The sequence below is a fragment of the Strigops habroptila genome, chromosome 1 (genome assembly GCF_004027225.2).
Source record: "Strigops habroptila isolate Jane chromosome 1, bStrHab1.2.pri, whole genome shotgun sequence".
Lineage (NCBI taxonomy): Eukaryota > Metazoa > Chordata > Aves > Psittaciformes > Psittacidae > Strigops > Strigops habroptila.
Genome location: NC_044277.2, coordinates 140,448,997 through 140,472,781, shown reverse-complemented (window position 1 = coordinate 140,472,781; position 23,785 = coordinate 140,448,997). Strand labels below are relative to the sequence as shown.

Here is a 23,785-nt window from a genome sequence, read left to right as displayed (position 1 = left end):
TTTCTCCCCCTTCTATTTAGAAACAGGCATAGAAACTTAATCTAGCAGTACATGACCTTTGTGGCCATGACCTAGGGACTGGGATGTGAGCAGGCTTGAGCTTTAACAATAAATGCCTGGTTGTGGTTGCAAGCGCAGGCAAGCTGGATGCTGTGCTCCAAGCTCTGTTAGCCCGGCTGGCACAAATAAACCCCCCTCACTGTTGCACCCTGCACAGCTGGGCTCTTTCCAGTTTAATTCTCTGGGAGTGTGGCCCCATTGCTGGGTAGAGCTGATGTACAGCCTTTTGGGTGCTCCTGACAGTGAGTATGCGAGATCGACCACAGGAGGAGAATTCCCCTTGTACCTCTGCCAAGTTTGGGGTTTCTGTTGTAGTCTTTGTATCCAGAAAGGAGTTTCTTGGGAGCTGCTAGTTCATCTTGAAGCTGGCTGACTCTTTAAGTTCTCTTCTGGTGGCTAGCTCCCTTCCTCACTGAGAACAGTAGGGATTATGCATTTGTGCTTCCTCTTGTGTGCATTTAAGGTAACTGTTTTGAATAACGGTGTAATGATGATGATCAGTCCATTGCTGTGTACTTTTTTCACCCAAGTTTAATTCTTTTGCTCTCAGATTTAAATCTGGGTTGTTTGCATCATTTTGTTTACTAAGAAACAAATACGAGTCTTCATCAATGGCTCTATAGTATTTACCCAAGGCTTTCCCCTGCTATGTCTATGTAAGCAGCATATTTCTGAAATGAGATTATGGCTCTTGTCTCTCTTCATTCTGAATTCATGAGTGATGTTTTCCACCACATTGTGGTGGGTGGCAGGAGGCAACTGCATTCTCTTTGGTTTGAACAGCGGATGACTCCTTTACCACTGGATGATGTTACCTTGCAGGAGTGCCTGGGTGACAGGATGATCCTGTGGTGTCTTACCGAGCTTTTGCTTCTGGTGTTGACTATTTTGGATTTAACTTGCTTCTGAACATCTGTTCATATGGTCACCATTTTCCTTTCAGCTGCTCTGCTTGATGGAGGCCCCAAATCCCTGCTGTATGTTTTTAAAGTATATCAGATTCATATGACTTAACTTGATACCCTGTCTTGGTTTTCATTCTCTCTTAACTTCTCAGTTGTTTTAAGTGGAGTCATTCAGCAACATGTAATAAACATTCCCTGTAATTTCAACAGCAAAATTATAGAACTGCATGAGCAAGTGAGCATTGTATACAGATTTAGACAACCGCAGTGTAAAGACAGGGAACCCTCTAGTTGTGGAAGACGATGCATTTCAATAATGAATTTCAGAGCCAAGGCAGCTTTTTACTCACAAAAGATGGAAGATCTTAGACACTGCTTGAGGGTTTAGTATTTGGACAGAGGCAAAACCCAAGTTTGTTCCAATTTCCCTATAGCAAAACTTGTGAGTTTTACTAGAACTTTTCCCCATGCGTGCACAAACACACACATACCCCTTTGAGAAATTAATCCATGTACCACTTCAGCTGTTGCACTTATAGGAGCTTAACATGTCACTTTATGCAGCACAGGCAAGATGAGGGAATCGCCTGTCCTGGCTTCCCCCTTGCTTTTGAGGGAGAAGGGAAAGGGGGATGTTATGCACCATATCACAAACTGTTAGCTGGAATTGGGAGTGGCTGAATGACAGCTGTGAGAAGATGGGCATATCAAGCACTTGTCCCATCTTTGTTCTGCTCTTGCTCCTTTCTGTGTGGTAGATTTCAAATAGCCAGTGATTGGAAAAAACTGTAGCAGGAAATCTTGTTTGTGTAGTGGAGTTTTGACTCTTCCATGGTAATACAGGTCTTCTAACATTCCACTCTAACTGAAATAGTGTATGTAGTGAAGAGCAAGACTTGGGATACAAAACTTTCTTCTGTTGAAGTGTTGTACTCCTTGCATCTTTGAAAACAAAACAGCTGGTTTCAGCTTGCCTCTAAGAAAACACACTTCCATGGAAGATGCTATTTCTGTGTGCTACTTCCCTCTACTGGATGGAATGGGAACAGTTATGGTTGATGAATGGATCCAACTTCCTAGGCTAACATCTTGGTGTAAGACTTCCATTGTGATTTGAATATAGGGGTTTTAAGTGCTTTGTGAATAGAATGGGGGTTTAGTGGTTACCCACAGTTCACTGTAGCGTTCAAATGCTCTGATGGACATGCTAATATTCCAGTTTTGCTTTCGAACTATAGCATTGGCTGAGTATCACTAGTATAGAAACACTAAATCGTAGCAAAGGGTTTTTTTGCTTTGCTGTTGGGAGTGGCATGAGGGAGTCTTGCCTGATGTTGTCACTGCCCTGGACATAAGGTATTTGCATATTTTGAAAACACAGAGGCTGATTCTCGGCATACATTATTTGTTTTCCCCCTTTTGTGGGGTGGGTGTGCTGCTGCTACAGTTCTCCAGTGCATTGGTTATTAAATGACCCACTTAAGAGAATGTGGTGTTTGTATATGCAGGAAGAGTCTTCACCTGAAGCTTGCCATAGATGACATCTCCAATCCGCAAGTGTTGGCAGATGGCTTCCGCTCTTAAGAGGAGCTGATGCGGACACTCTTCCTAGTATTGTATTGCAAAGAAAACAATGACACTTCCATCTAACTGTTAGAGTACGATTTGGAAATTACTGGGGAGGATAGTTCTTCCTCTGTGGAGAGAGAATTACAAAGTCTTTGCCTACTGCCTCTATCTCCTTTTATAGTTGATCTGTTGGCCTTTTCTACACCCTGGCTCTGTTTTCTCCTCAATTCTTTATTAGATGGTGATACAGTTCTTTTTTTCTTGTAGGTACTGCATTTCTACTGTGATACCTGTTCTGTCCCCATATGTCGGGAATGTACCATGGGACGACATGTGGGTCACAGCTTTATCTACCTCCAAGATGCCCTGCAGGATTCCAGGACTCTCACCATTCAGCTCCTGGCAGATGCTCAGCAAGGACGACAGGCTATTCAAGTAAGATACTCCCAACCTGAGTACTTTATTTTCCCCTCCTTCTTCCCCTCGCAGCTTGTCTGTTACAGGGCAAGGTGTCAAGGCAAAAAGCTCTCTGCTTCTGCTGTCAGTCTTCTCACCCCTTCTGTTCTCTCAGATCTCTGACAGAAGTGGCTGTGGAGCTGAAAATAAAGTGCTGCTACGAGTTTTGCATTCTTGCAGCGTAATCCTGTCATGTAAATCACAATATGAAGCTCTGTACAAACGTGATTGAGTGTGAAGCATTTTGAAGAAAGTTCTGATCTTGTATATCAGAAGTAGTGCCAAACCTAGTTTTGTTTTTAAGATTGAGACTTACTTTCAGCTGTCTTTCATGCCTGCACAGCATCTAGCACTGTAACTACCTATGACTCTGGTTACCTCTTCAGTGTTGCCACCAAATATGAAATACTAATTGGCTGTTGGATTAGTGTGAAACTTCTAACCTGCCTGTGCAGAGGATCCGGCGCTATCTCCATACAAAGATTACTCTGCACGCACAGAGGCATACTGTAATTGCCTATTATTGCATTCTTCCTCAGCTATGTTTTATAATGCAAAGGGTTGTAAGGAAAGTAACACAGTGCTTCAAACTACACAAGGAATTTACATAGGGAACTAACCTGCAGGGATATACATGCAGATAGCTACTTTTGCTGAGTAATACCTAGTAGTAACTGTTATGATATTAGCAGTAGCTTTGCCCATGTAAAGAGACTTTGGATGGGGAAAGCTTGTTGGGAAGCTTTATTTCACACTGCTGCTTTCTAGAGTTGTTAGCCTCGGATGCTTTAGATTCGAGCTGGAAATTCTGAAACTCAACACTTCAATGTGATTTAACTAATAACATTTTTTTTTTAGTAAACATTGGTAGAATGCCATGGATAGGGAAGTAAACTTACTTTCTGCATTGGGTGTGCTTTCCTTGTACATGCATGGTACAAACAATAGCAACTAAAAACCCAAAACAAACCTGTTGTCCACCCATCACTAATTGTTTCTAGTAGATGAGGAAGTAAGCTTGTTCAGTGGGACAGGAGCAGCGAACTTCTCTCCCTGAGCCTTTGCACCTGTGGAATAAAATAAGAAGTATTGTGGCAATATAGATAGTGAACTGTTGTTGATGTCTCCCTTTAGCTTGTGATGTTTTTACATGAGAACAGCAAACACCAAGTTTCTGAAGCTGGTAGCTAATTTAAAACACTTAGCTTAAAACAGAATCCTGCAAGTTATAGCTTCTTCCAAGATTTGTTTTAAATGGATCATAAGGCTCTTCAGCAGTATCTGTACCGAAACATTTCATGTGTCCCCAAAATGAACAAGAAGGAATGGATTATACCTCACTGGCGTTCTGAATTTCTCCAGTCTGTCATAGACAAGGGCTTGTCTGTTAGTAATTAAACTACTGCCTTTGACCTCCAGGGCTCTTAATCATCTAACTGGTGTGGTTAAATCCTTCAAGAAGGGACTGTCTCTTGGAGTAGAAACTAGCAGAATATCATTGAGTACCGCACTGCTACTATTGCATGAATGCTTTTGTGCCTGCCTGCTTCATAGTAGGTTTACTTTGTTCATTCCTGCCCAGTTTTCTTCTGGCTTTTATGTTAGAGGCTCCTGCCACTGGAGTGAGCTGGTTAGTGCATGATGGTACAGGTAGAAGGAGGGTGGTACTGGCTATGCTTATGTAACTCGAACAAGCAGCTCAACTGAACTTAGTCTGCAGTTCTGCCCTGGTCTAGCTACAGCCCTTCCAGGTTAAGAGGCTATCGTGGAGGTGTTAACTGGGCAGCTTGTGTGAAGGTTCTGAAAAATGAACCATGCTTTAAGAACTGAGTTGTCGTATTAGTTTAGTGAGCTTTTTAATCTGCACCACTGTATGGAAAAAGGGTGGTGAGCGAGCAGATCAGTGGTAATCTGTGTGTGCATATGCAGCAATAGGACGACTGTACAGCTAAAGACAGCTACTAAGTAATATCAGCAACAATTAGAAGAGCATGTGATGCAGTTAAAAGCAGAAGTGTCTGTCTCAAAGGTTGATACAGTGAGCCTGCTGCATAAGGAAGTTTTCCTGGAGCAGAGCTTTCCCTGTTCTTGGGTTGTGAAGCAATATATTTATCCTAGGGAGGTGACAGCATGTCACCATGAATTTAAAACAAGCTCTAATTAGGCTCTAAATTAAAAGAAATTTGCTTCAGTGCTTTTCTTAAAGATAGGAAACAGTCAACAGAGAATTAATGCCAAGACAAGCTGCAATACAAGGAACATGGAGCTCTAAGAGCATTGAAAAGTAATATGGTGTAGTAGCACTTCTTAGTGGGACTGATTCATACTGCTGTATTAGTAACTCTTTTTTAATAGGCTCTGAAAGTGATAGCTCTCTGACATGAGATGTTGAGGCTTGATGAAGAGGAGTAGTTGTGAATAAAGGGGAAAAGGTGGAATTTGAAGGGCGTTGCAGGAGAGAGGAAATCAAGCCGTGAGTCAACTGGCTGGAGAGTATCTGGTTAACCAAAGTTGAAGGTTTTTAGGAAGAAATGTTTATTTAAACTCTTCCTGTGGCTTTGGAGGAAAGATTGTTTTTCATACTCAAAAAAAAAAAAAAAAAAAAAAAGGCAAGCTGTGAGTTGGGATACATTACAGCCTCTTGATCCACTGAAGCCTTGATGTAGTCTGTCACTCCTGAAAGTCCAAACCTCACTTTTCAAAGGAGTTGAAGAAAGAGGCTTGCTTTTTTACATCAGTGAAGTTCTGCAGCAATGGAACACTTCCCCTGCTTCCCTGTGCTGTGCTGGTTCTGGCCCGGATCACGTGTTTCTAAGCCTGTCCCTAACACAAGAACTTGTGCTTGTGTGGCTGGGTGGTGAGCTGATCCAGCTGAAAGGGTAGCCTTTCTTTGGGATTACTTTTTGGCTGGGTCAGCCTCCTGGCTGGTTCATCGCGGTGCTCCAAGGCGTGTTGATGGTGCCAGGGAATGGAGCAGGAACACTCAACTCTATGGCTTGTAGGACCTCTTTCTTATCTCAGTGGAAAGCTATCCTCCTTGCTGGGATACTTTCTTAGCCTTTTCAGAGGCTTGAATTGATTTGCAGGATGTGCAAGCCAAAGCTGACATTGGATTAATGGCATAGGGGCAAACAGGACTGCCGCCTTTCTATATGGGGAGCTTGCCCTGCTGCTTTGTTTTACCTCACGAAAGTGCACACTTAGCTGTCTTCTTTCAGAATTTCTTCCAAGGACTGGGCCACAAACTGAACGTAAATCTCTTATGATGAAAGATAGATGGCTTCTTCAAAATGTCATGTTCTTAAAATACATCTATACATGTGTAATTGTATATATGTATGTGTGCGTGTAATCTAATGCACTTGCGTAACGGTAAAGCATTGAGTGCTCGTTCCAATTTAGGGTCAATTTCCAGGTGAAGATGTTAAAATACAGTTTAATCTGTTCATGTCAGATGTCTTAAAAGTGGCTTTAGTGGAAAACAAATTCTTTCCTAGCTGAGCCTATAGTCATTTTTTGCTGGAATGTTTGAAAGTGCAGGCTTCCACACTTAATGCAGTGAGATAGGTCATGCACAGAATATAGAGGGAGCTGCTCTCTTATCTACCAGCATGAAAGGCTTAGGAGCTGGTGGTAAGGTGAGTCAGCCATTAAGGCAATGCCTCTTCTCTCCCAAATACAGGATATTCTAGGGAAGGGGGGCAGGGAGGTCCTGCAAGAAACTTGGCCAGCCAGAAGAGGAAGCTGATCTGTTACCTTGAGCCTCTGCCCTTCAGTGAAAGCTTCCCTGTGGGTTGCCATATGGATCCCTGCTGCCAGGAGGTCAATACCGGAGAAGGATGGCACTGCTGTGCTGCAAAGGATCATTCTGGGGTTGTCACATTGAGTTAGCTCAGGCACCCTTGTGCCTGGCTTTGAAGTCAGGCTTGCAGGTTAGAGAGTCTGAAATGAAGCTTTCTAAACAAAATTGAGTCAATTGTGCTTTTCTGAATCCACTATTTAAGTGAGTTTAAGGGGTTTACATGTTTGGGCTGAAACCTTTAAATTGGTCCAGTTACTATGACTTGTTCTACAGCTGCACCAATATTACTGCAAAGCCACTGTTAACTAAGCCTGTTAATCCTATTATCTTTACTGCAACTATACTTTGTATATGATCTTCCAGTTATTTTTAAGAACATTAGGAAGTTTATATCCAGTTCTTGATGCTGGAGAAAGCTGGCTTTTATGTTCTGATTACTTTATCCTGCTCCGAAACAGTGGTAAGTAACTGGAAATGTTCTGCGAGACAAGCCTTTTGTAATACTTTGTTACCACGAGGAACTAAAACTAAACTTGTTACGGCTGGAACACCTTCCATCTGGTGGAAGAGGGCTAACTTGAGATATACGGAAAGGTTTCCTTAAGCATTTTGTGTTTAGTGTGCCTTTTAAAAGCTAGAGAGAGGGTTGCCAGAGAATATGCATCTCAGGTTTTTTTTCCTCTAATTAGGGTTAACTTCCTCTTAAATTCCTTAAAGTGTAAATCCTCCATAGTGAGGTAGGCAAGTATGCATTTACAGTTCTTCAGCTATTACCTGCGGTCCGTTCACCCCTGAAATACTGAAGAGGTGAAAGAAAAGAAACATCTGAAGAAAAAAAACCTTTGCTTTCAAGTTTGAATTTTCTCTCCAGATACTTGCACCTTCATTAGAAAACTTGAGAGTAGCAAACTTGAATATTGGAGTTAGTACCTGAAAAATGATGCCACCCTCCCCATATTTAGATGAATGGAATTAAAAATCCTAAAGACCTTTTTAAAAAAGCTATAGCACTGATGAGTTGCAGTATGGTTCCCATAAGCAGCCTTTGCGTATCTCATGGTATTGCCACAATGGCATGTTGTGCTGCAGTTTGTTCAAATGGATAGTTTTCTGCACTCAGTTCGTATAATCTAACATCATGGCTCAACGTGTGGATTAACAGGCTCTGTTAAATAGCTGTACCCTGTGTGGACATAACTATGGACATACTGATTTAATTTGGGTTATTGGACTGTGGAAACCATGCAGTGAGGGCATCAGTACCTTTACAGTAGCTCTGCAGTTTGTGGTCTGTCAGAACACATGCTTCGTAATGGTTTTTTTTTTTTTTCCTGGGGTATTGTGTGCTTCTGATCATAATTTTTCATTTAAAAAAAGCAGCACTAGTGAAAACAAGGAATAGTGCTATTTCTAGAGCACTACATTTAAATATTCCTGTGGATATTTAAGTAAAGATTAAATTGTAAAAAGCTTTTTGTTAACTTGAGGCTCCAGTTCCTAATGACCAATAGAAGATGGGAGATGTGAAAAATGGCTGAAAACTGCCATTGTACAAACTGGCAAATCCTGATTTGTGCCATTCTGTAGTCAGCCCAGATATCTGTAAGTGCAGCCACATTCTATGATACTACTTTGCTGCTGCTGGCTCTTGCAGATGGCTTCTTCATAGTTTAGTGTTGTAGCATCAGTTGCTATGTCAGAGCCACTGGAGCAAGCTTATTACTAATTTTTCCCCTAGGAGTGTTTGGTTTAGCATGTTGTGTGTAGGCACTGGCACTCAGGGTGCTAGTGACACTTTACATACGGGTATGTTTATGCAGAGCTAGGTCTAGTAAGATGTAAAATGCTGTCTGAATTACAGGAATAGCTACATTGATGTTTTAACAAAGTAGCTTTTTCTGTTTGTACGAAATGTCCAGAGAATAAAAACTGTGACATGCTTATTTAATAACCCTCATTAAATGCTTTGAAATCTGAAAGTACAGGCAATACTGCATGCCACTGTCCTCTCCTGCTGAAGTGTGTGTTCCGGGTGTTGTTTGTTGCTACTTGGGTACGTTTATAGAGAAGAGCAAGAAATTCTGAAATGTGCTAGTAGCAGCTGCTATTGACCTCTGTCTGCATTGCTTTCCTTCATGGAAAACATGCTTACCTGCCCCACTGGAAGCTCTAGGTGCAAGGTTTCCTTTTGTTGTGGCCCTCTGGAACATACCACCTGCACCAATGCTGCTGTTACCTAAATTTTACCCTGAGGAATTGGAAGTACTGGTTTCAACCCTAAACTTTACAAAATACATTGCTAAATCGTTTGGTTTTTAACACAAGATACTGGTGTTACTAATTATCACTAATAAAATGGGGTGTGGGCCCCTGAGAAGTCACAAATGAATAGGTACAGCTGCAAAAGTTGGCTTACTGTATTGGCCAACATCAGGAGATAATAATTGTTCTCCACCTCAAATTCAGTAACCCAATTCTTCACTAAACACAGGCTTTGTCTTCTGTTTCCCAAGCGTGTGAACTTGCTTATCTCATTCACTGTAATAATGATGACATACCAGTGTATCGTAAAAGCTGCTTTTCTTTAAAAAGATTTGTTGTTAAAAAGATTGTGTGGTGTCTGACCAGGACAAGAAATGCTGCTGCTTAGCATGTTTCCTAAAAAGTTGACCTCTCTGAGCCAAGTTCTGCACAGGAAATGCCTGCAGAACAGCAGGAGAGAGTTATCATGGTGGAGCTGTGATATCTTACAGCAATCAAAGAGAACAAGGGATTTCCATGTAAAGAAGGCTCCCTAAAGTTGTACTGAAAGCTCTTGGCTTTTGCTTCAGATAGATAACTTGCCTACCGCTGTGCCCTCCATCATATCATTGCCTGCTGCTGTGCCTTTGATGCTGGTCAGCTTTCCTAGGCTGTTCTAGCCTGTTTTGGAAGAGTGCAGGATCATGTGAATTTTACCAAAGCTTTACCAATATCCTGAACAATATTAGAGCCTTAGTGTTTTGGGCATCCTTCACTGATCTGAGCTGTTCAGTCTCGGGCAAGTAAAAATAAATCCAGATGATGACAGGAGATGTTAGTAGACAACGTTGTGCTATGAAGTGTAGTGACTTGCCCTGCCATAACTGGTTCCTATGGCTGAAAGATCACAGCATCCACAGGGAATTAATATCTCTCCTGCAATGATGGTGTTCTTGAAAGGTGAACTCTGGTTTTAGTGAAGAACTGAGATTGCTCTTAGCTATTTAATGGGTAGTGCTGTACAAAAAGCTCAGTCAAGTAAATAAAGACCTTCCTGCTTTCAGACATGCTTGCTAGAATTGGAGTATGAGTGTATAGCGTGGGTCCCTAACACTTCTCAAGGAGTACCTATTTCTCTTTGCAAGAGGAGGGTGTTTTGCTATAGTTGACAAGAATCTAGATCTGTCTTGGAAGAAATACATACCTTTTCCCTGCAGTAGGAGCTGGTTCTGTGTTTGAATGGCAAAGCAGAGATGACGGAGGTATGCAGTATTCCTATGTGTGGACTCTTCCAGCTAGGACTGAGACTTCCTGGCTTTTATGAAGCCTTAATCTGTGGCCAGCTGTGACTTCATGTCTGCTTTGCTAATTGTTTTAATGAGATTTTTCACTTTCTGTCAACTTGACGCGTTGAGTCAAATTTGTCTGCCAGAAGCCTTGTGTGAAGGCAGGTCAGGTCTGCCTCCAGTGGGATTGGGATATTTAAGCTGTCCATGAGTTTGAAGACATTCCCTGTTAAAAATGTAGTGACCTGGGAGTTGCATGAAGGAGGAACAGCTGAAAGGCATGCTCCTTTTACTGAGCCCTGTGCTGCAGAGGGGCTCTCAAGTAGCACTCCTATTTTCCTCTGCCAGTTTGCAAGAGAATTCTTTGGATTTAAGATCAGAAACATTGCCTTGTCTTATTTTCTCGGGGTTGTTGTCGTCTTGTCTCCAGATGTTAATCACCTGGCCCAGTTAGTCTTCCTTTTCCTTTTAGTTCTTTACTCCTACATGACCTGGAAGAATACATTTAACTCAAATTAGTTTAAAATAACTACCTGGCATGAAAACGTCCAAGTAACAGGGCACTTTGGGGTTTAAGGTTTAGCATTCCCATTGTTGGCATGATCTAGGTGCTGTGGAACTTGCCAGATGAGACTTTGAAAATACTAATTCCGTGAAAGATAAAAAACTTCTGTCTGATTTTTCTAATGAAGCTGGATCACATTGAGTAGTTCATAGATCGTTGCATCAGGTGATTCTTTGATACATACTCATATGCAGAATTAAACTGAGGATGTTTTACAGCCTTTAAATTACTTTTGCCTGCTTTATCAAGCCTGCATTTCTGAAGATCAAAGGTGCTTTCCGCAAGAGCATTCTCTGGACTACCTAGTCTGAAATAGCTCATGTTGTGAAATGGCTCCTCGTATCAGAGTGGGAGAAAGATGCTGGAAAGTCTATCTGAAATGCTGTATTTAAAAACAAATACCCATGGCTCTTCCTGTAATGTTTTGTGAAACTGGGAGCAGTTTGGAAAGGATTTTTTCAAGGAAACAGGTTTGTCCTGTGAGGGGAGAAATGAGATGTGTTCCTTTCAGATGCATTCTGCGTATTTGCAGACTACTACTACGGAATGTTTTTAAAATACTAATATTACAGGGTTATATTGGAAGGAATTTGGTCTCTGTCCAAGGTGTGAAAAACTGAGTGCTTTTTAATGGTAGCCATCTAATCTTTGTATTTTTCTTTTAAAATTGATTAACTTCACATTCTTTTAGGGGTATTTCTATGCAGCTCAGATGCATAGAGAAAACAGTTGTCTACAGTGTCATTTCTTTCTAGAAGCAGAGTCATCACATGTCAATAGTCTGAACCATTTTGAGGGACAAAACAAACTTGGTTCTCTGTGTGGGAAAACATGAGTATAAATTTCTGTACAAGTCTCTGAATTCATATTAGCTGCTTGCTGGAATTGCACAGGGAGTTTAGTTTTGTGGTGTTGGTGCATGGTACAATGAAGGTGTAAACTCCATGTAATAACTGTATTAAAAAAAATTGTTTGTTTTCAGGCTCTGATATATGAAATAGGCAAAGGCCTGGTAAAAAAATCAAGAGTTGGCACTTTATGCCTTCACCTGAAGGGCAGTGCAATGTAAACAGCAGTCTTCTGATGCCTTTCTAATTGGTTTTCTTGAGCTCTAAGTGTGTTTCTTTTTTTCTTCCCAGCTGAGTATTGAACAGGCCCAGGCTGTGGCAGAGCAGGTTGAGATGAAAGCGAAGGTGGTACAGTCTGAAGTCAAAGTAGTGACTACTAGACATAAGAAGGCCTTGGAAGAGCGGGAGTGCGAGCTACTCTGGAAGGTAGGCACCTTATATTTGTGATGTGAACTGCTAACATGTACCTTCTCAAACCTGAAAAGCATGCTTTTTAACTAGTACATGACCAGATTCCTCCAAAGGAACAGTGAATCAAAACACTGTCATTTACTGTGAGCTCGTTTTGCTGTAGGTAGGATGCTGGATTCTGGCCCTGGCTGGTTTTGTGCTGAAGGTATTTCTAATCTGGGAAACTGACTGGGTTTTGTAAGGACTACTGTATGCTTAGCCCCACAAGCAGGGTCGGCACTCCCTCTGCTGGCTCTGAAGCTGTGCCTCACATGTCAGTACTGACCCAAGGGAGAAGACATCACCTGTAAACACATTCTTTAAAGAATGTGTTTAAAACCTCGTTAATATGTTCCTGTAGAATTAGTATATGGGTTTTATTACATGTTCCACTTCTCAAACAAAGGAAAGAAGTGAAGCTCTATATGCTATGTCCTTTTTCAAAAAGACTAGTAGAAATTCTGCAAGACTGAACTTTCATTATCCCCACACCTAAAAAGCTTAACTTTACTCTCAAAGCAGTGTCCCTCTCCAGCAGGAATATTCTAAGTGCCAGTGGCAAGATAAAAAATGCACTTTATATAGTTACTGTACTTCTAATGCTGCTTTTTTTGAGGGACATAAGTTCACTTTCCACTGTTAGCCTTCCCTAAGAAGCTTGGCAGCCATCTCTTTTGAGGTATTCCTAGTACAAGAGAAGTAAGAGCTGCCCCTGTGCAATTTGTATCTCAAGAGGCTGCATAAATCCACTTTAGTGGAATGTCTGCACTGAGAGCAAGTTCTCTGCAGTTTATATAAAACATTAAGAAGGAAACTTGCTTGTGGTGGTAAATCATTCTAGTAAAAAGAGCTGAGTGTATTAAGCCCTCATATGAAGCGTGTTAGTGAATAATTTTGCGTACCAAAGATGAGGCCAAGGATTAAGCTGTGATTTAAGATTAAGTGATCTCTTTCGGAAATGTATTGGAGGAAGCATTTGACTTCTTTTTTATTTTGCCGTCTGTGTGCCTCAACTTTAAGTGAAATAGCATGTTTGTACATCTGTTATCTAGTCAGTGTATAACCAAGGAATCATCAGACAGTGAGTTGTCCCTCATTAAAATACATTTCTGGTATTGTTCTGCAGCAAAGCAGGTGTTCAAACATAAGGAAAAGTATTTTTGTAACAATAAAGCGATCATGTGTTTGGTTAGTTTTACAAGGCAGGTGTCTTTGCCAGATGGTCTAAAGTGGTTTTTCACAAGTAGAGATACACACAGGCCTATATAAAATAGTTACAAACAAACCATTTTCGGTTGAGCTTCAGACCCCCAGGCAGGGACTGGCAGCAGCCTTCTGTCATTTGAAGTGACATTATAAAGCGTCCTGTTGTAAAGCGCTAGCTCAGCATAACTGCCATGATTTGCAGTAAAATATTAAACTAATTGGACCCTACAAATTCCTGGAGATAGACGTCTGGTGTTACCCAGTCACATGAACATAGTCCTGGCAGGTAGGGGAATGGCAAGAGCCCCTGTGCATTAGCTGATGCTGACTCCTATCCTCAGCTTTGCGTGATAACAGCTTACCTTCTGAAATTGGCCTCAGTTCTGGTTAGGAGAGCCTTAGCCTCTGCTCTTCCTTGCGAGCTTGCAGTAACCTCTGTCCTCCCTGGAGTCTAAGTAAGATGTACCTTTGGATGATCTGTCAAGTACCTTGCAATTAGAATAGCATTTGAGGAAGCAAAACACTACTAGTAAGCAAGTTACTTCCTTTCAAATGGCACTGCAGCAGATCTGCAGAGTAAGAATGTATGACTTGGGCTGGAGGGTGGGAGAGATTAATCCTGAATTTGGATAAATAATAACTTTCCCCTGTTTCTGCTTGTCTACATCATGGCTTTTAGAGGCTTGTTCTGCAGTTGTGTGCCAACGTGCTGCAACAACTGCACCACCAATTTTTATGTGGAAGTGTGACATTATGGAATGCCTGTGTTATGGGTTGTCTTTCCTGGTGTAAATGTGCTTTTCTCTCCCCCCTTGTCCCCTGCAAGGTGGAAAAGATTCGTCAAGTCAAGGCTAAGTCACTCTACTTGCAAGTCGAGAAGTTACGTCAGAACCTAAATAAGCTGGACAACACCATTAGTGCTGTTCAGCAGGTCCTGGAGGAAGGTCGTACCATGGATATTCTCCTGGCTCGGGACCGCATGCTGGCTCAGGTACAGGAGCTGAAGAATGTGAGAGGCCTTCTCCAGCCACAGGAAGATGACAGGATCATGTTCACTCCCCCTGACCAGGCATTGTATATGGCCATTAAATCAATGGGCTTTGTCAGCAGCGGGGCTTTCGCTCCTCTGACCAAAGCCACTGGGGAAGGCCTCAAGCGTGCACTGCAGGGCAAAGTGGCCTCTTTCACAGTGATAGGCTACGACCACGATGGTGAGCCTCGCCTCTCGGGAGGTGACATGATCTCTGCAGTGGTGATGGGCCCAGATGGAAACCTCTTCGGGGCAGATGTCAGTGACCAGCAGAATGGAACCTACCTGGTCAGCTACCGCCCACAGCTAGAGGGGGAGCACCTGGTGTCCGTGATGATGTGCAACCAGCACATTGAGAACAGCCCTTTCAAAGTCGTCGTGAAATCTGGACGCAGCTACATAGGCATTGGGCTGCCAGGGCTCTCCTTTGGCAGTGAGGGAGACAGTGATGGCAAACTCTGCCGCCCCTGGGGGGTTAGTGTAGACAAAGAAGGCTACATCATCGTTGCTGACCGCAGTAATAACCGCATCCAGGTGTTCAAACCATGCGGGACCTTCCACCACAAGTTTGGCACCCTGGGCTCCCGGCCGGGCCAGTTCGATCGCCCTGCCGGCGTGGCTTGCGACATCTCGCGTCGCATCGTTGTAGCTGACAAGGACAATCATCGCATCCAGATCTTCACGTTTGAGGGGCAGTTCATTCTGAAGTTTGGGGAAAAAGGAACAAAGAACGGGCAATTCAATTACCCATGGGATGTGGCCGTCAATGCAGAGGGGAAGATCCTGGTCTCTGACACAAGGAACCATCGTGTTCAGCTGTTTGGGCCAGATGGTGTGTTTCTTAACAAGTATGGCTTTGAAGGGGCACTCTGGAAGCACTTTGATTCCCCCAGAGGTGTGACTTTCAATCACGAGGGCCACTTGGTAGTGACGGACTTCAACAACCATCGCCTTCTGGTCATCCATCCGGATTGCCAGTCAGCACGCTTTCTGGGCTCGGAGGGCACTGGGAACGGCCAGTTCTTGCGCCCGCAGGGAGTGGCGGTGGATCAAGAGGGGCGCATCATCGTGGCCGACTCCAGGAACCACCGGGTGCAGATATTCGAGTCAAATGGTAGCTTTTTATGCAAGTTTGGCACTCAGGGAAGTGGCTTCGGTCAGATGGACCGTCCTTCAGGTATAGCTGTCACCCCTGATGGCATGATTGTTGTGGTCGACTTTGGAAACAATCGAATTCTCGTCTTCTAATCTGTGTTTGAATTAGGAAGAAACTGTCTCAGGGAAATTCTTCTAAGAGAAAATGAAAAAATACAACGTTAGTTCAAACCTACCTCATCTTTAATTTTTTTACAGATGAATGTACTTATCTTTTGTGCAGGGAGTGAGCCTGTAAAGTTTGAATTCTATCTACCTCATTGCCCTCCCTTCCCTTCCTGGTTTCTTGCCCCTGTCCCCCATCCCCACACACTCACAGTTCAGAACGTTTTACCTCTTTTCCCCCCGATGGGGTTTCATGCACAAACAAGTGTTGCTGTGCACATTAGGTGGTTTGTGTGGTGAGTTCTGTAGACTAAGCCAAAAAAGGCTCAATGTAACTTTTTTAATGGAGGAGATGGTAGTAGGTGTTTGTAGGGAATTTGTGTTCTTGACCATACTGCAGTTCTGTGGGGGGGATATGGGAGGGGGGACTTTTGTTTTGTTTGATTGCTGCTGCAGCAGAGAACTTTATCCTGTTCTCCTTTTTATACCTCAGTGTGTTTGATTTATTGGTGAGCACAGCATCTTGCTCCCAGATGACTTGGAACGTTTTGTGACAGTGAGTGGGATTCACTCTCTGGGAAGAGCAAGTTTGTATTATTATTTTTTGGCATTTCTGTGTATTTTTTTCTGAAACACAGTAATCCAACAGCACAAATTGAAGCTGATGAAAATGCACAAAAATTCTTTAAGTTTAAAACCAAATTGTTCATTTTAGTGGCTTAGTGCGGTGGTTGTAAAGTTTAGGAGAAAAGCAAGGCTTCCTTTAATGTACCCCGTCAGTGAGTATTTCTTTTTTTACCCTTTTTACCTGAAATCTGTTTAAAAGTTGCTGTTTATTTTATCATTGCACCTAATCTGGATAACAGAAGAGGTTACAAGGAGCATTGAAACAGGGAAAATCAAACCCTTTTGATTTACTTTCTTGTGAAATGACTAGCTTTTTTTTTTTTTGCCCCTCCCCATAGAGAGACTTTAAGGGAATAACGTTTGAGTGGATTTGCTAGAACAGAAGTGGTACCTTTTTCCACAAGTAAGAAATAAGCACAGCTTTGGAGATTCAGGGTGTGTTTTGGAGAAGTCAGCAGGTTTTTTTGTGTGTTTAAAGAGGATTGCAATAACTATCAGTGACAAACATTTTCTCATCTTCTGGCTTCCCCAAAGAGCTGGACTGAAACATTCAGGAAGGTCTGCTGTAGTTCTTAGGGTCGGGTGGGCTTGTAGCTCCATGTAAGTCTTGCTACAGATCCAAGTGAAAAGTTACCAGTACCAGCATAAGGCAAACTGCATCAAGATGAAACTTTGCTGCTTTTTTCCAGGGCAGTACCAAAGAATTCTGTGTAAAATAAATGTATATGATCCTTAAAAACTTGGAGGCAGGAGGAAGATGGCCTTTTCGGGGATGTAAAACCAGCTTTTCGGAGAAGCAGAAACTTTTGGGGAGAATAGAGATCTCTCTAGCAAAATGTGACGTTGAGTCCCTGGAAGTATTCTTGTCTATTCTTCAACTTCGTGCTTTCCAGTTTAGTAGTTAATGCAGATACGGTCTCTACAGAGCTGTTGCTTCATGCTCTGGATAAGGCCTTTGGTGGCAATCAAGAATGGTTAAAGTAGGGAACAGAGGGCTTTTCTCTCTCTCTCTGCAATGGAAAAATGCATGCATCAGTACTCTTAGGCTTGGAAATGCCATGGGATTTACCTTACTGCTTGCAAGAGATCATCTCCGAAATGTCAATGTGGTTGTTACCAAAAAGTCCAAAGAGCCATAACCATCCTGCAAGGAAAGGGTTCATCTCTGCCAGCCACCATGCACAAAAGTGACCTGAGATTGAAAGGCTCTTTACAAGTTTGTGAGAAATCACAAGGTGCACTTTCCTTCTTGCTGCTTTTCCCCTCCGAGGAGTGTTAACTTTCTGGGCTTTGTAGAAATCCCCATGATGTGTGCAGACAGATAGCTGCCACTGTAGAGGAGGCTTAAACTAAAGGACCAGAAAGAAAGACAGATTCATGAGATGGCAAAACCTCTTTTGAAAGAAGGGTGAGGAAAAAACACCTAACGTCAGTGGGATAAGATAACTGTGCTGCCTTTCAGCCAAAGCCTCAAGGAAGCAAACTCTTCAAAGCAGTGTGTTTCAGTTAGGCTTAATCTTAGGATAGCATGGTTTAAAAATAGTCTTTAAAGGATAATCTTTTATACAGATGTCTGTCATTAAATTGCTGTGGCCACTCCAAATATGGGTATGAGAGAAAGCTAGTTTACCTTCAACTTTGTCAAGTTCTGCTTGTGTACATGCCTCTCTTTTTGGGGGTGGCCTACAGTTGTGACAGATACCCAAGCAATACATGCTTGTCTTGTGTTATTCAGTCCAAGAATGATTTTCAGCTTGGGCTGTGAAAACTTGATATCCTGCAAGATCTAGATACCAAAGAAAACTGGTTTAAAAAGCTTTAACGTTTAGTTTGGAGTGTCCTTGCATTTATCCTATCATGTCTTAATAAAAATGCCAGGTCTTTCGACACCTTGACCAGTGTGGCTGACAACGTTGGAGTGCGCTAGAAATGTTCTTGTGCTTTAATGCTAGTTGGGTTCCCCCCTTCTCTGGGGCTAGAAGGGAGGTGTTTTCCAGGCATTGAAGAAGTTAAATGTGCATTCAGGATTGTGTTGAACTGCAGAAACTTTCTTGCCCCTCTGCAGTCTGCACCGCATAGAAGGTGACAGGCACTGAAGTTGCCCTTTGCTGTTTCATATGGAGCCATTGCACAAACCCGCAGTCCAGCTCTGTCAGGAAGAGGAATGACTTTAACTCTAAATTGCTGTCTATTTAATCCAGTGGGATTTGCTTACAAACCAAACCTCAAGTGTTTGACCTCACGTGTTGGGGAGCTTTTTCGTTTTAAAAACAAGACTATTTAGCTTCCCAAAATAATTCCTTAGCTTTGTCATAGATAGTGCTAAGCACACTTGGTCTCATTGAAAAGTGGTAGTGTAGCTTATAAAAAGGAGCGTTTTATATGCAATGAAAATAAGTAGCGGTAATGTACAATGCCAACATCAGATGCCCCATAGGGGCTTTTAAAAAGTAATACTTAAATGACTTTCAAACCTTGCTCTGTTTTTCCATGCATGTTCTCAGGCTATGCATGTTCTCAGGTTAGTACCCCAGTATCATAACATACATACATGCGTGCAGGGAGAAAAAGCAAGGCTTTGAAGCTGGATTGCAAACTGAACAAGCATTCAGAGTAATCTTAACTAGTAGGAATGGCCTGGAGAAGGGAGAGGTGAGCATGTGCCTCTTTCCCTTAGCTCTGACACTGGGGAACAGCTGATGCGGGTGACAGAGCTGCCTACTAGAACTCCCAAAGGAATTTCACTATGCCAGGTTAAACCAGTGGCTCTCCGTAAACTTTCAGTTTGACAGAATGCTCTCAGCAGTCAGGATGGCTGCTCTGGGTTCAGCCTATGAAGCAATCTTGTCCTTTTTCAGAACTACTTGAGAAGGAACCTTAATAGCAAACTGAAGCAGACTCAGTACTTGATAATGCAGGTCCTTCAGATAACTCCTTTGCATTCAGTACCTTTTAAATACAACTTATTTAGGAAAGCCCATAAGCCTTAAACTTGTAAAGAAAGCAAAGGAAGGCAACACCTGAAAACTAATTGTTATTGGGTAGCATATTGGGAGCCAGATATAGCCAAGTTGTGAGAAAGAACAAGGCGCTTGGATGTGGTATTCCCTTGGAATTGCAGGTAAATGGGTCCAGTTTATTACGTTACAGTTAAACCAAAATTACTTTCTGAAGAGAGCAGGCTTCTTGGTTCATCCAGCCATAACTTTGATCATAAGATTTTTGTTCGGTTCTGGTTTAAGAAAAATAAATTGTGCCAAAGTGTTTTGTTTATTTTTTTAAAGGAGTGTAAGCCAAATGGTGCCAAAAGGTAATAGGGTATTTAAAAGTAGAGATATTTAGACAAACAGTTTGGAGCTGTATAAAAAATGAACACTGGTACTTGCGTTAGACAAATATTGTACCTTTGGTCTTTGAGTCCTTGGGAGTTTGAAACCCAGTTTGCTGTGGTACAAAATGCACAACTAGAGATGCCACTATCTCTTTTTCTTGAAGTTCTACCTCACTTTGCAAAAGTAAATCATCTACCTCAATTTAGCATCAGACAGGTTTGAGAAATGATGGAGAATCTGCCTGGGGGAAGGATTCATCCTGCCTGTTGGACAAGCATTTCAATTGAAACAGAGATACTAAGTGTGTACAATGTGGTGACTGCTTTTGTTTGCTTTTGTTTTTGCTGCCTGCCCATGGAAACATTAAGCTGCCCTTGCTAGAGAATCTGTAAATAAACCCAGGTAAACTGGACCGAGATACCCGAAACACTTCTGAGTCCGTTCCATTTTCACTACGAAGTATGGAAATGTAAACTCTTTCAGTATTATGACACTACTAGCTGACATGACACACACTTCATGTTTATTTGCAGTGTTCTGATGTCCATAAGGCCTTTAGGTCTTCTCTCTACAAGAGAAAAATGTTGATGCCTGCCTACAAATATGTTCTGTTTGGAAAGATGAACGTTACGAGTGCTGTAAACACAAATGCGATACCAAATGCTTGAAGGGAATACGATCCTGATTATTTTATTTTTATTTTATTTTGACCTGGTGATTGTACTAGTGGCTTTCTTGACTCAATGGGATTTTTTCCACCATGACAAAGCAACCAGGTTCCTATTCCTGGAGGGCAGTTCAGGTTCAGACATTCTCAGGAAGGCAGTTTAAAACCAGTATGTTGGGGGTTTATGCAACTTGAATAGTGACATGCAATGTGCCCCTTGTTTTACCTGTTAAGTGAAGTTGCAGAAGCACATGTTCAGATTACTGTGTTGACAAAACCTTTTTTTCCTCCCCTGCTCATATTAGGGGGTGACAGCAGTGGGTACAGGAGACCCCTAGTAACGATAGGCTGTGATGAGTTTGGTAAATGTTCTGGTGGAAAATGTACATTGATGTCTCTAAGTGATCTTACGGGTGAACGAGCCAGACTGGCATCTTTTTCCATCATTGTTTAACCAATAATGGTTCTAAAAATGCTTTGTGTACCTGCATGGTCTTAGACCTTCTATTAATGATTGTATCAACTTACAAACTCAGGTAGATAATTTTTTAAGCTCTTTTCATAGAGCCTTACTGACTGAATGTTAAGTGTCTGTGTAGTGACGTAGTTAAGTAACTTCCTTTTGAACTACCAGACTAGTTTAAAAAGAAAAAGTCCTTTTAGAGGTTTGTAGAGTACTCTTCAGCCAATGTAGTAATTTTTCCTTCAGAGGGAGAGATGTCTGTTTCTGGGTTTTGTTTTTAGTTTCTTTGCTAAAATGACTAAAAGGTTTTTAACTAGTTCGTAAGGTGTGTGTAGTCACCTGAGTTGGTGGGGGTTTCTTACTGTATGTGACTCTTGTTTGTACTGTGCATTACCTGTCATGCGCTGCCTGGTTCATGCACAAATTCGGTGGAGTAGCGAGGGTGCAATTTCAGTCAAACAGATTGGCAGCCTTGAACAAAACTGGGGTCATCCACATAGAACCAATGTTACTGCATTTTCTTCTCCTCATTTAACTGTGGATGTATGGCCTCATCTTACAAAGCTTCGTTACCACTGTGAGCAGCGTTGCCTTGGTGCAGGTTTGCATCAGGATCCTGAAGGATTTGGTCAGGCCATAGATGTTTGGCATCTTGAGTCAGTTTTGTAGTTCCCTCTGCTGTTGCAGTTATTTCTTTCCTACTGTAGCTGATGCTGCTGCTCTCCTAATGATGATAAATGTCTCAGCAGGACAGGCAGCGTTCTGCTTTTAATGAGCTGTTCAGAGCTTTTATATCTAATTGATAATGAGACAGGCAGTGACAAGAACGTCCATGCTCCAAAAAGGGCATCAGTCACATTTTTACTTGGACAAAAAGCGACATGATTTTCAGATGTTGAGTACTGCAGAGGGGGAAGCATGACAGGTTATGTGCAAACTTTTACGTAGAATAAGCAAGCAAAAATGTTAGAACCCTTGTGTTAATGGAGGCTTCTGAATGTATCTTTGTGGTCCATAGGGAAGGCTGAAGGATGTAGCAAGGAGATGATGTATCAGCTACTGGCAGCCTTAAAACAAAGTCAGTGTCTCTCTGGACTTTAAAATGTTCCTATGCAGTTTATTTTATTTTTGTTTAATCAAATAAATGTGAGGAGTTTTTTTCATGGCAAATCTGTGTATGTGTGTTTGTATTGGCCAGGCTAAGCCTTCTGTCGGGATGCACTAAAGAAAACACTTGCCTTAACTTGAACCTGGCTGCCTCTGCGTGATGGCTCCTGCAACTTTCACCAGAGGCACCTGCTTTGAAAGGAGAGAGGAGGAGAAATGGCGATGTGCTAAATGTAAAACCTGACACAAAAAGTTCTGATGCAGGGTCAAGCTCTGGTTGTCTGGTCTATTAAAAAACCAGGCTCACTGTCGTGACTGGAGGAAATGGCTTTGATACTGAACTTGCCACCATATTCCATGCAGTTTTTCCAGTATGTGGCCAGAATGTTCCTGGTTTAACCTTGTTAGGCCCAGTTTTAGGCTTATGTGCCAACTTGCAGAGCAGAAAAGCTGCTTTTTTTTTCCCCTTGCTACTTTGGAAAAGGTTTGAGAAGAGATGGTAAGCATGGGAAGATGCTCTTCAAGTAGGGCGTGAGAATTAAGGTTTTAATGAATTTCCAGCATGGGTAGCAACTGAGGGAAAAGGCAAAAGTGGACTATGCCTTCATGAGAGGAGACAGGCCCTTGGCTGCTCCCTTCCTGGATGTGTTCTGACATTTCTTTACCTGCCCCCTCTGTTAATGCTAAAACTATGCACCCCAACAGCTGAATGTCACCACCACCAATTGCCCCTCTCTTCAGGTAACAGTGCTGCAGCCAGAGGAGGGGAAAGAAATGAAAGCCCAGAGGTGCTGTGGTCAGTGCAACAGGCATTGTCAGGGGGAGCTGGGCTGAATGCTCCTGCTCCCATGCCAATGCAGCTGTGATAAGATGTGGGATAGCTGGGGAACAACTGCATCCATCCTTCCTGGAGCCTTCAGGGGAGCTGGGCACTGCTGGGACTCAGTGAGCAAGTTCTGCATGTGAATGCCCTGCATTCCGGGGCAGGGGGAAGGGCAGAGAGGAATCTTCTCTATTCAAGGCCCTGACCACACAGGGAGCATCTTTAACCTTTTTGTGTTTAATCAGTCAATCTTCTCTGGTTTGGGGGGTGTATTGGCTCCAGTCCTCCCTTTCAGAAAGGTGATCTCTACATACTTTTTTTCCTGATCGTTTAAAAAATTCTTAATATTTCTGAACTGCAGCTACCTCAGGCCAGAGTAGGTGCCACCTCCTGCAGTGATAGAGAAGTTACTGAAAAAGCTACTTGGGCATTACTCCGAAAGCCTTCAAAAGCAGAGAAACTGGTTATCTAAGAGAGGAGGGATAGTAGCAGGTCTCAAGCTTCCTGCTGAAGGGACACCCATTTGTACATTGTTTAATTCACTTATTATTCTGTCATTTGTGGCTTGTTTGTTCAAGATCTTAGGGGCAATCCCAGGGTTGTCCCACTGGCTTCCTCACCTGTACAAGCTGTGCTACCTAATGCTCAAGTTACTGGGAGCAGACTTTGGGCCCTGCAGCCCAGGTGGCTGCTTGAAAAAGTGTCCTTCCTGGTGATGGCTGGAGGCAAAGTACACTGCCAGCAGCACAGGGAGATAAGGTGATAGCCCAGCTCTACCCGGGAGGTTATCTGCATGAAGTCAAAGAGTAGCTGAAATGGTACAAACCAGCTGGGGAGAGGAAGTGAGGAGAGATGCTACCCTCCTAATACGGGCTCAGATTAGTTTATGCCTGGATTAAGTCATAAGGGTTAGGGTTACTTATTGCTCACAGTATGTAACCAGAGTGGCCTTGCTTATGCTGCTGTCTTGGAGCCTCTTGATTTGAGCAAAAGGCAGAAAATCTTCTTGAAAGAAAGAGATATTCTTCTAAAGTGAAAACTGCATTGAAAAAAACCAACTCCAAATCCTTTTTCTTACAGCCACTTTA

At 42.5% G+C, this 23,785-nt stretch overlaps 1 protein-coding gene across 1 annotated transcript in view; it reads left to right on the top strand.

The window, feature by feature from the left end:
* The window catches only part of TRIM71 (tripartite motif containing 71), a 61,855-nt gene extending 39,918 nt beyond the window's left edge, over positions 1-21,937 (top strand). Inside the window, exons 3-5 of the mRNA XM_030505091.1 lie at positions 2,802-2,969; positions 12,024-12,158; positions 14,215-21,937. Coding sequence (XP_030360951.1) covers positions 2,802-2,969; positions 12,024-12,158; positions 14,215-15,666 — 1,755 coding nt within the window. The 3' untranslated portion in view covers positions 15,667-21,937. The remainder of the gene's footprint in view (positions 1-2,801; positions 2,970-12,023; positions 12,159-14,214) is intronic.
* The last annotated feature ends 1,848 nt before the right edge of the window (positions 21,938-23,785 follow it).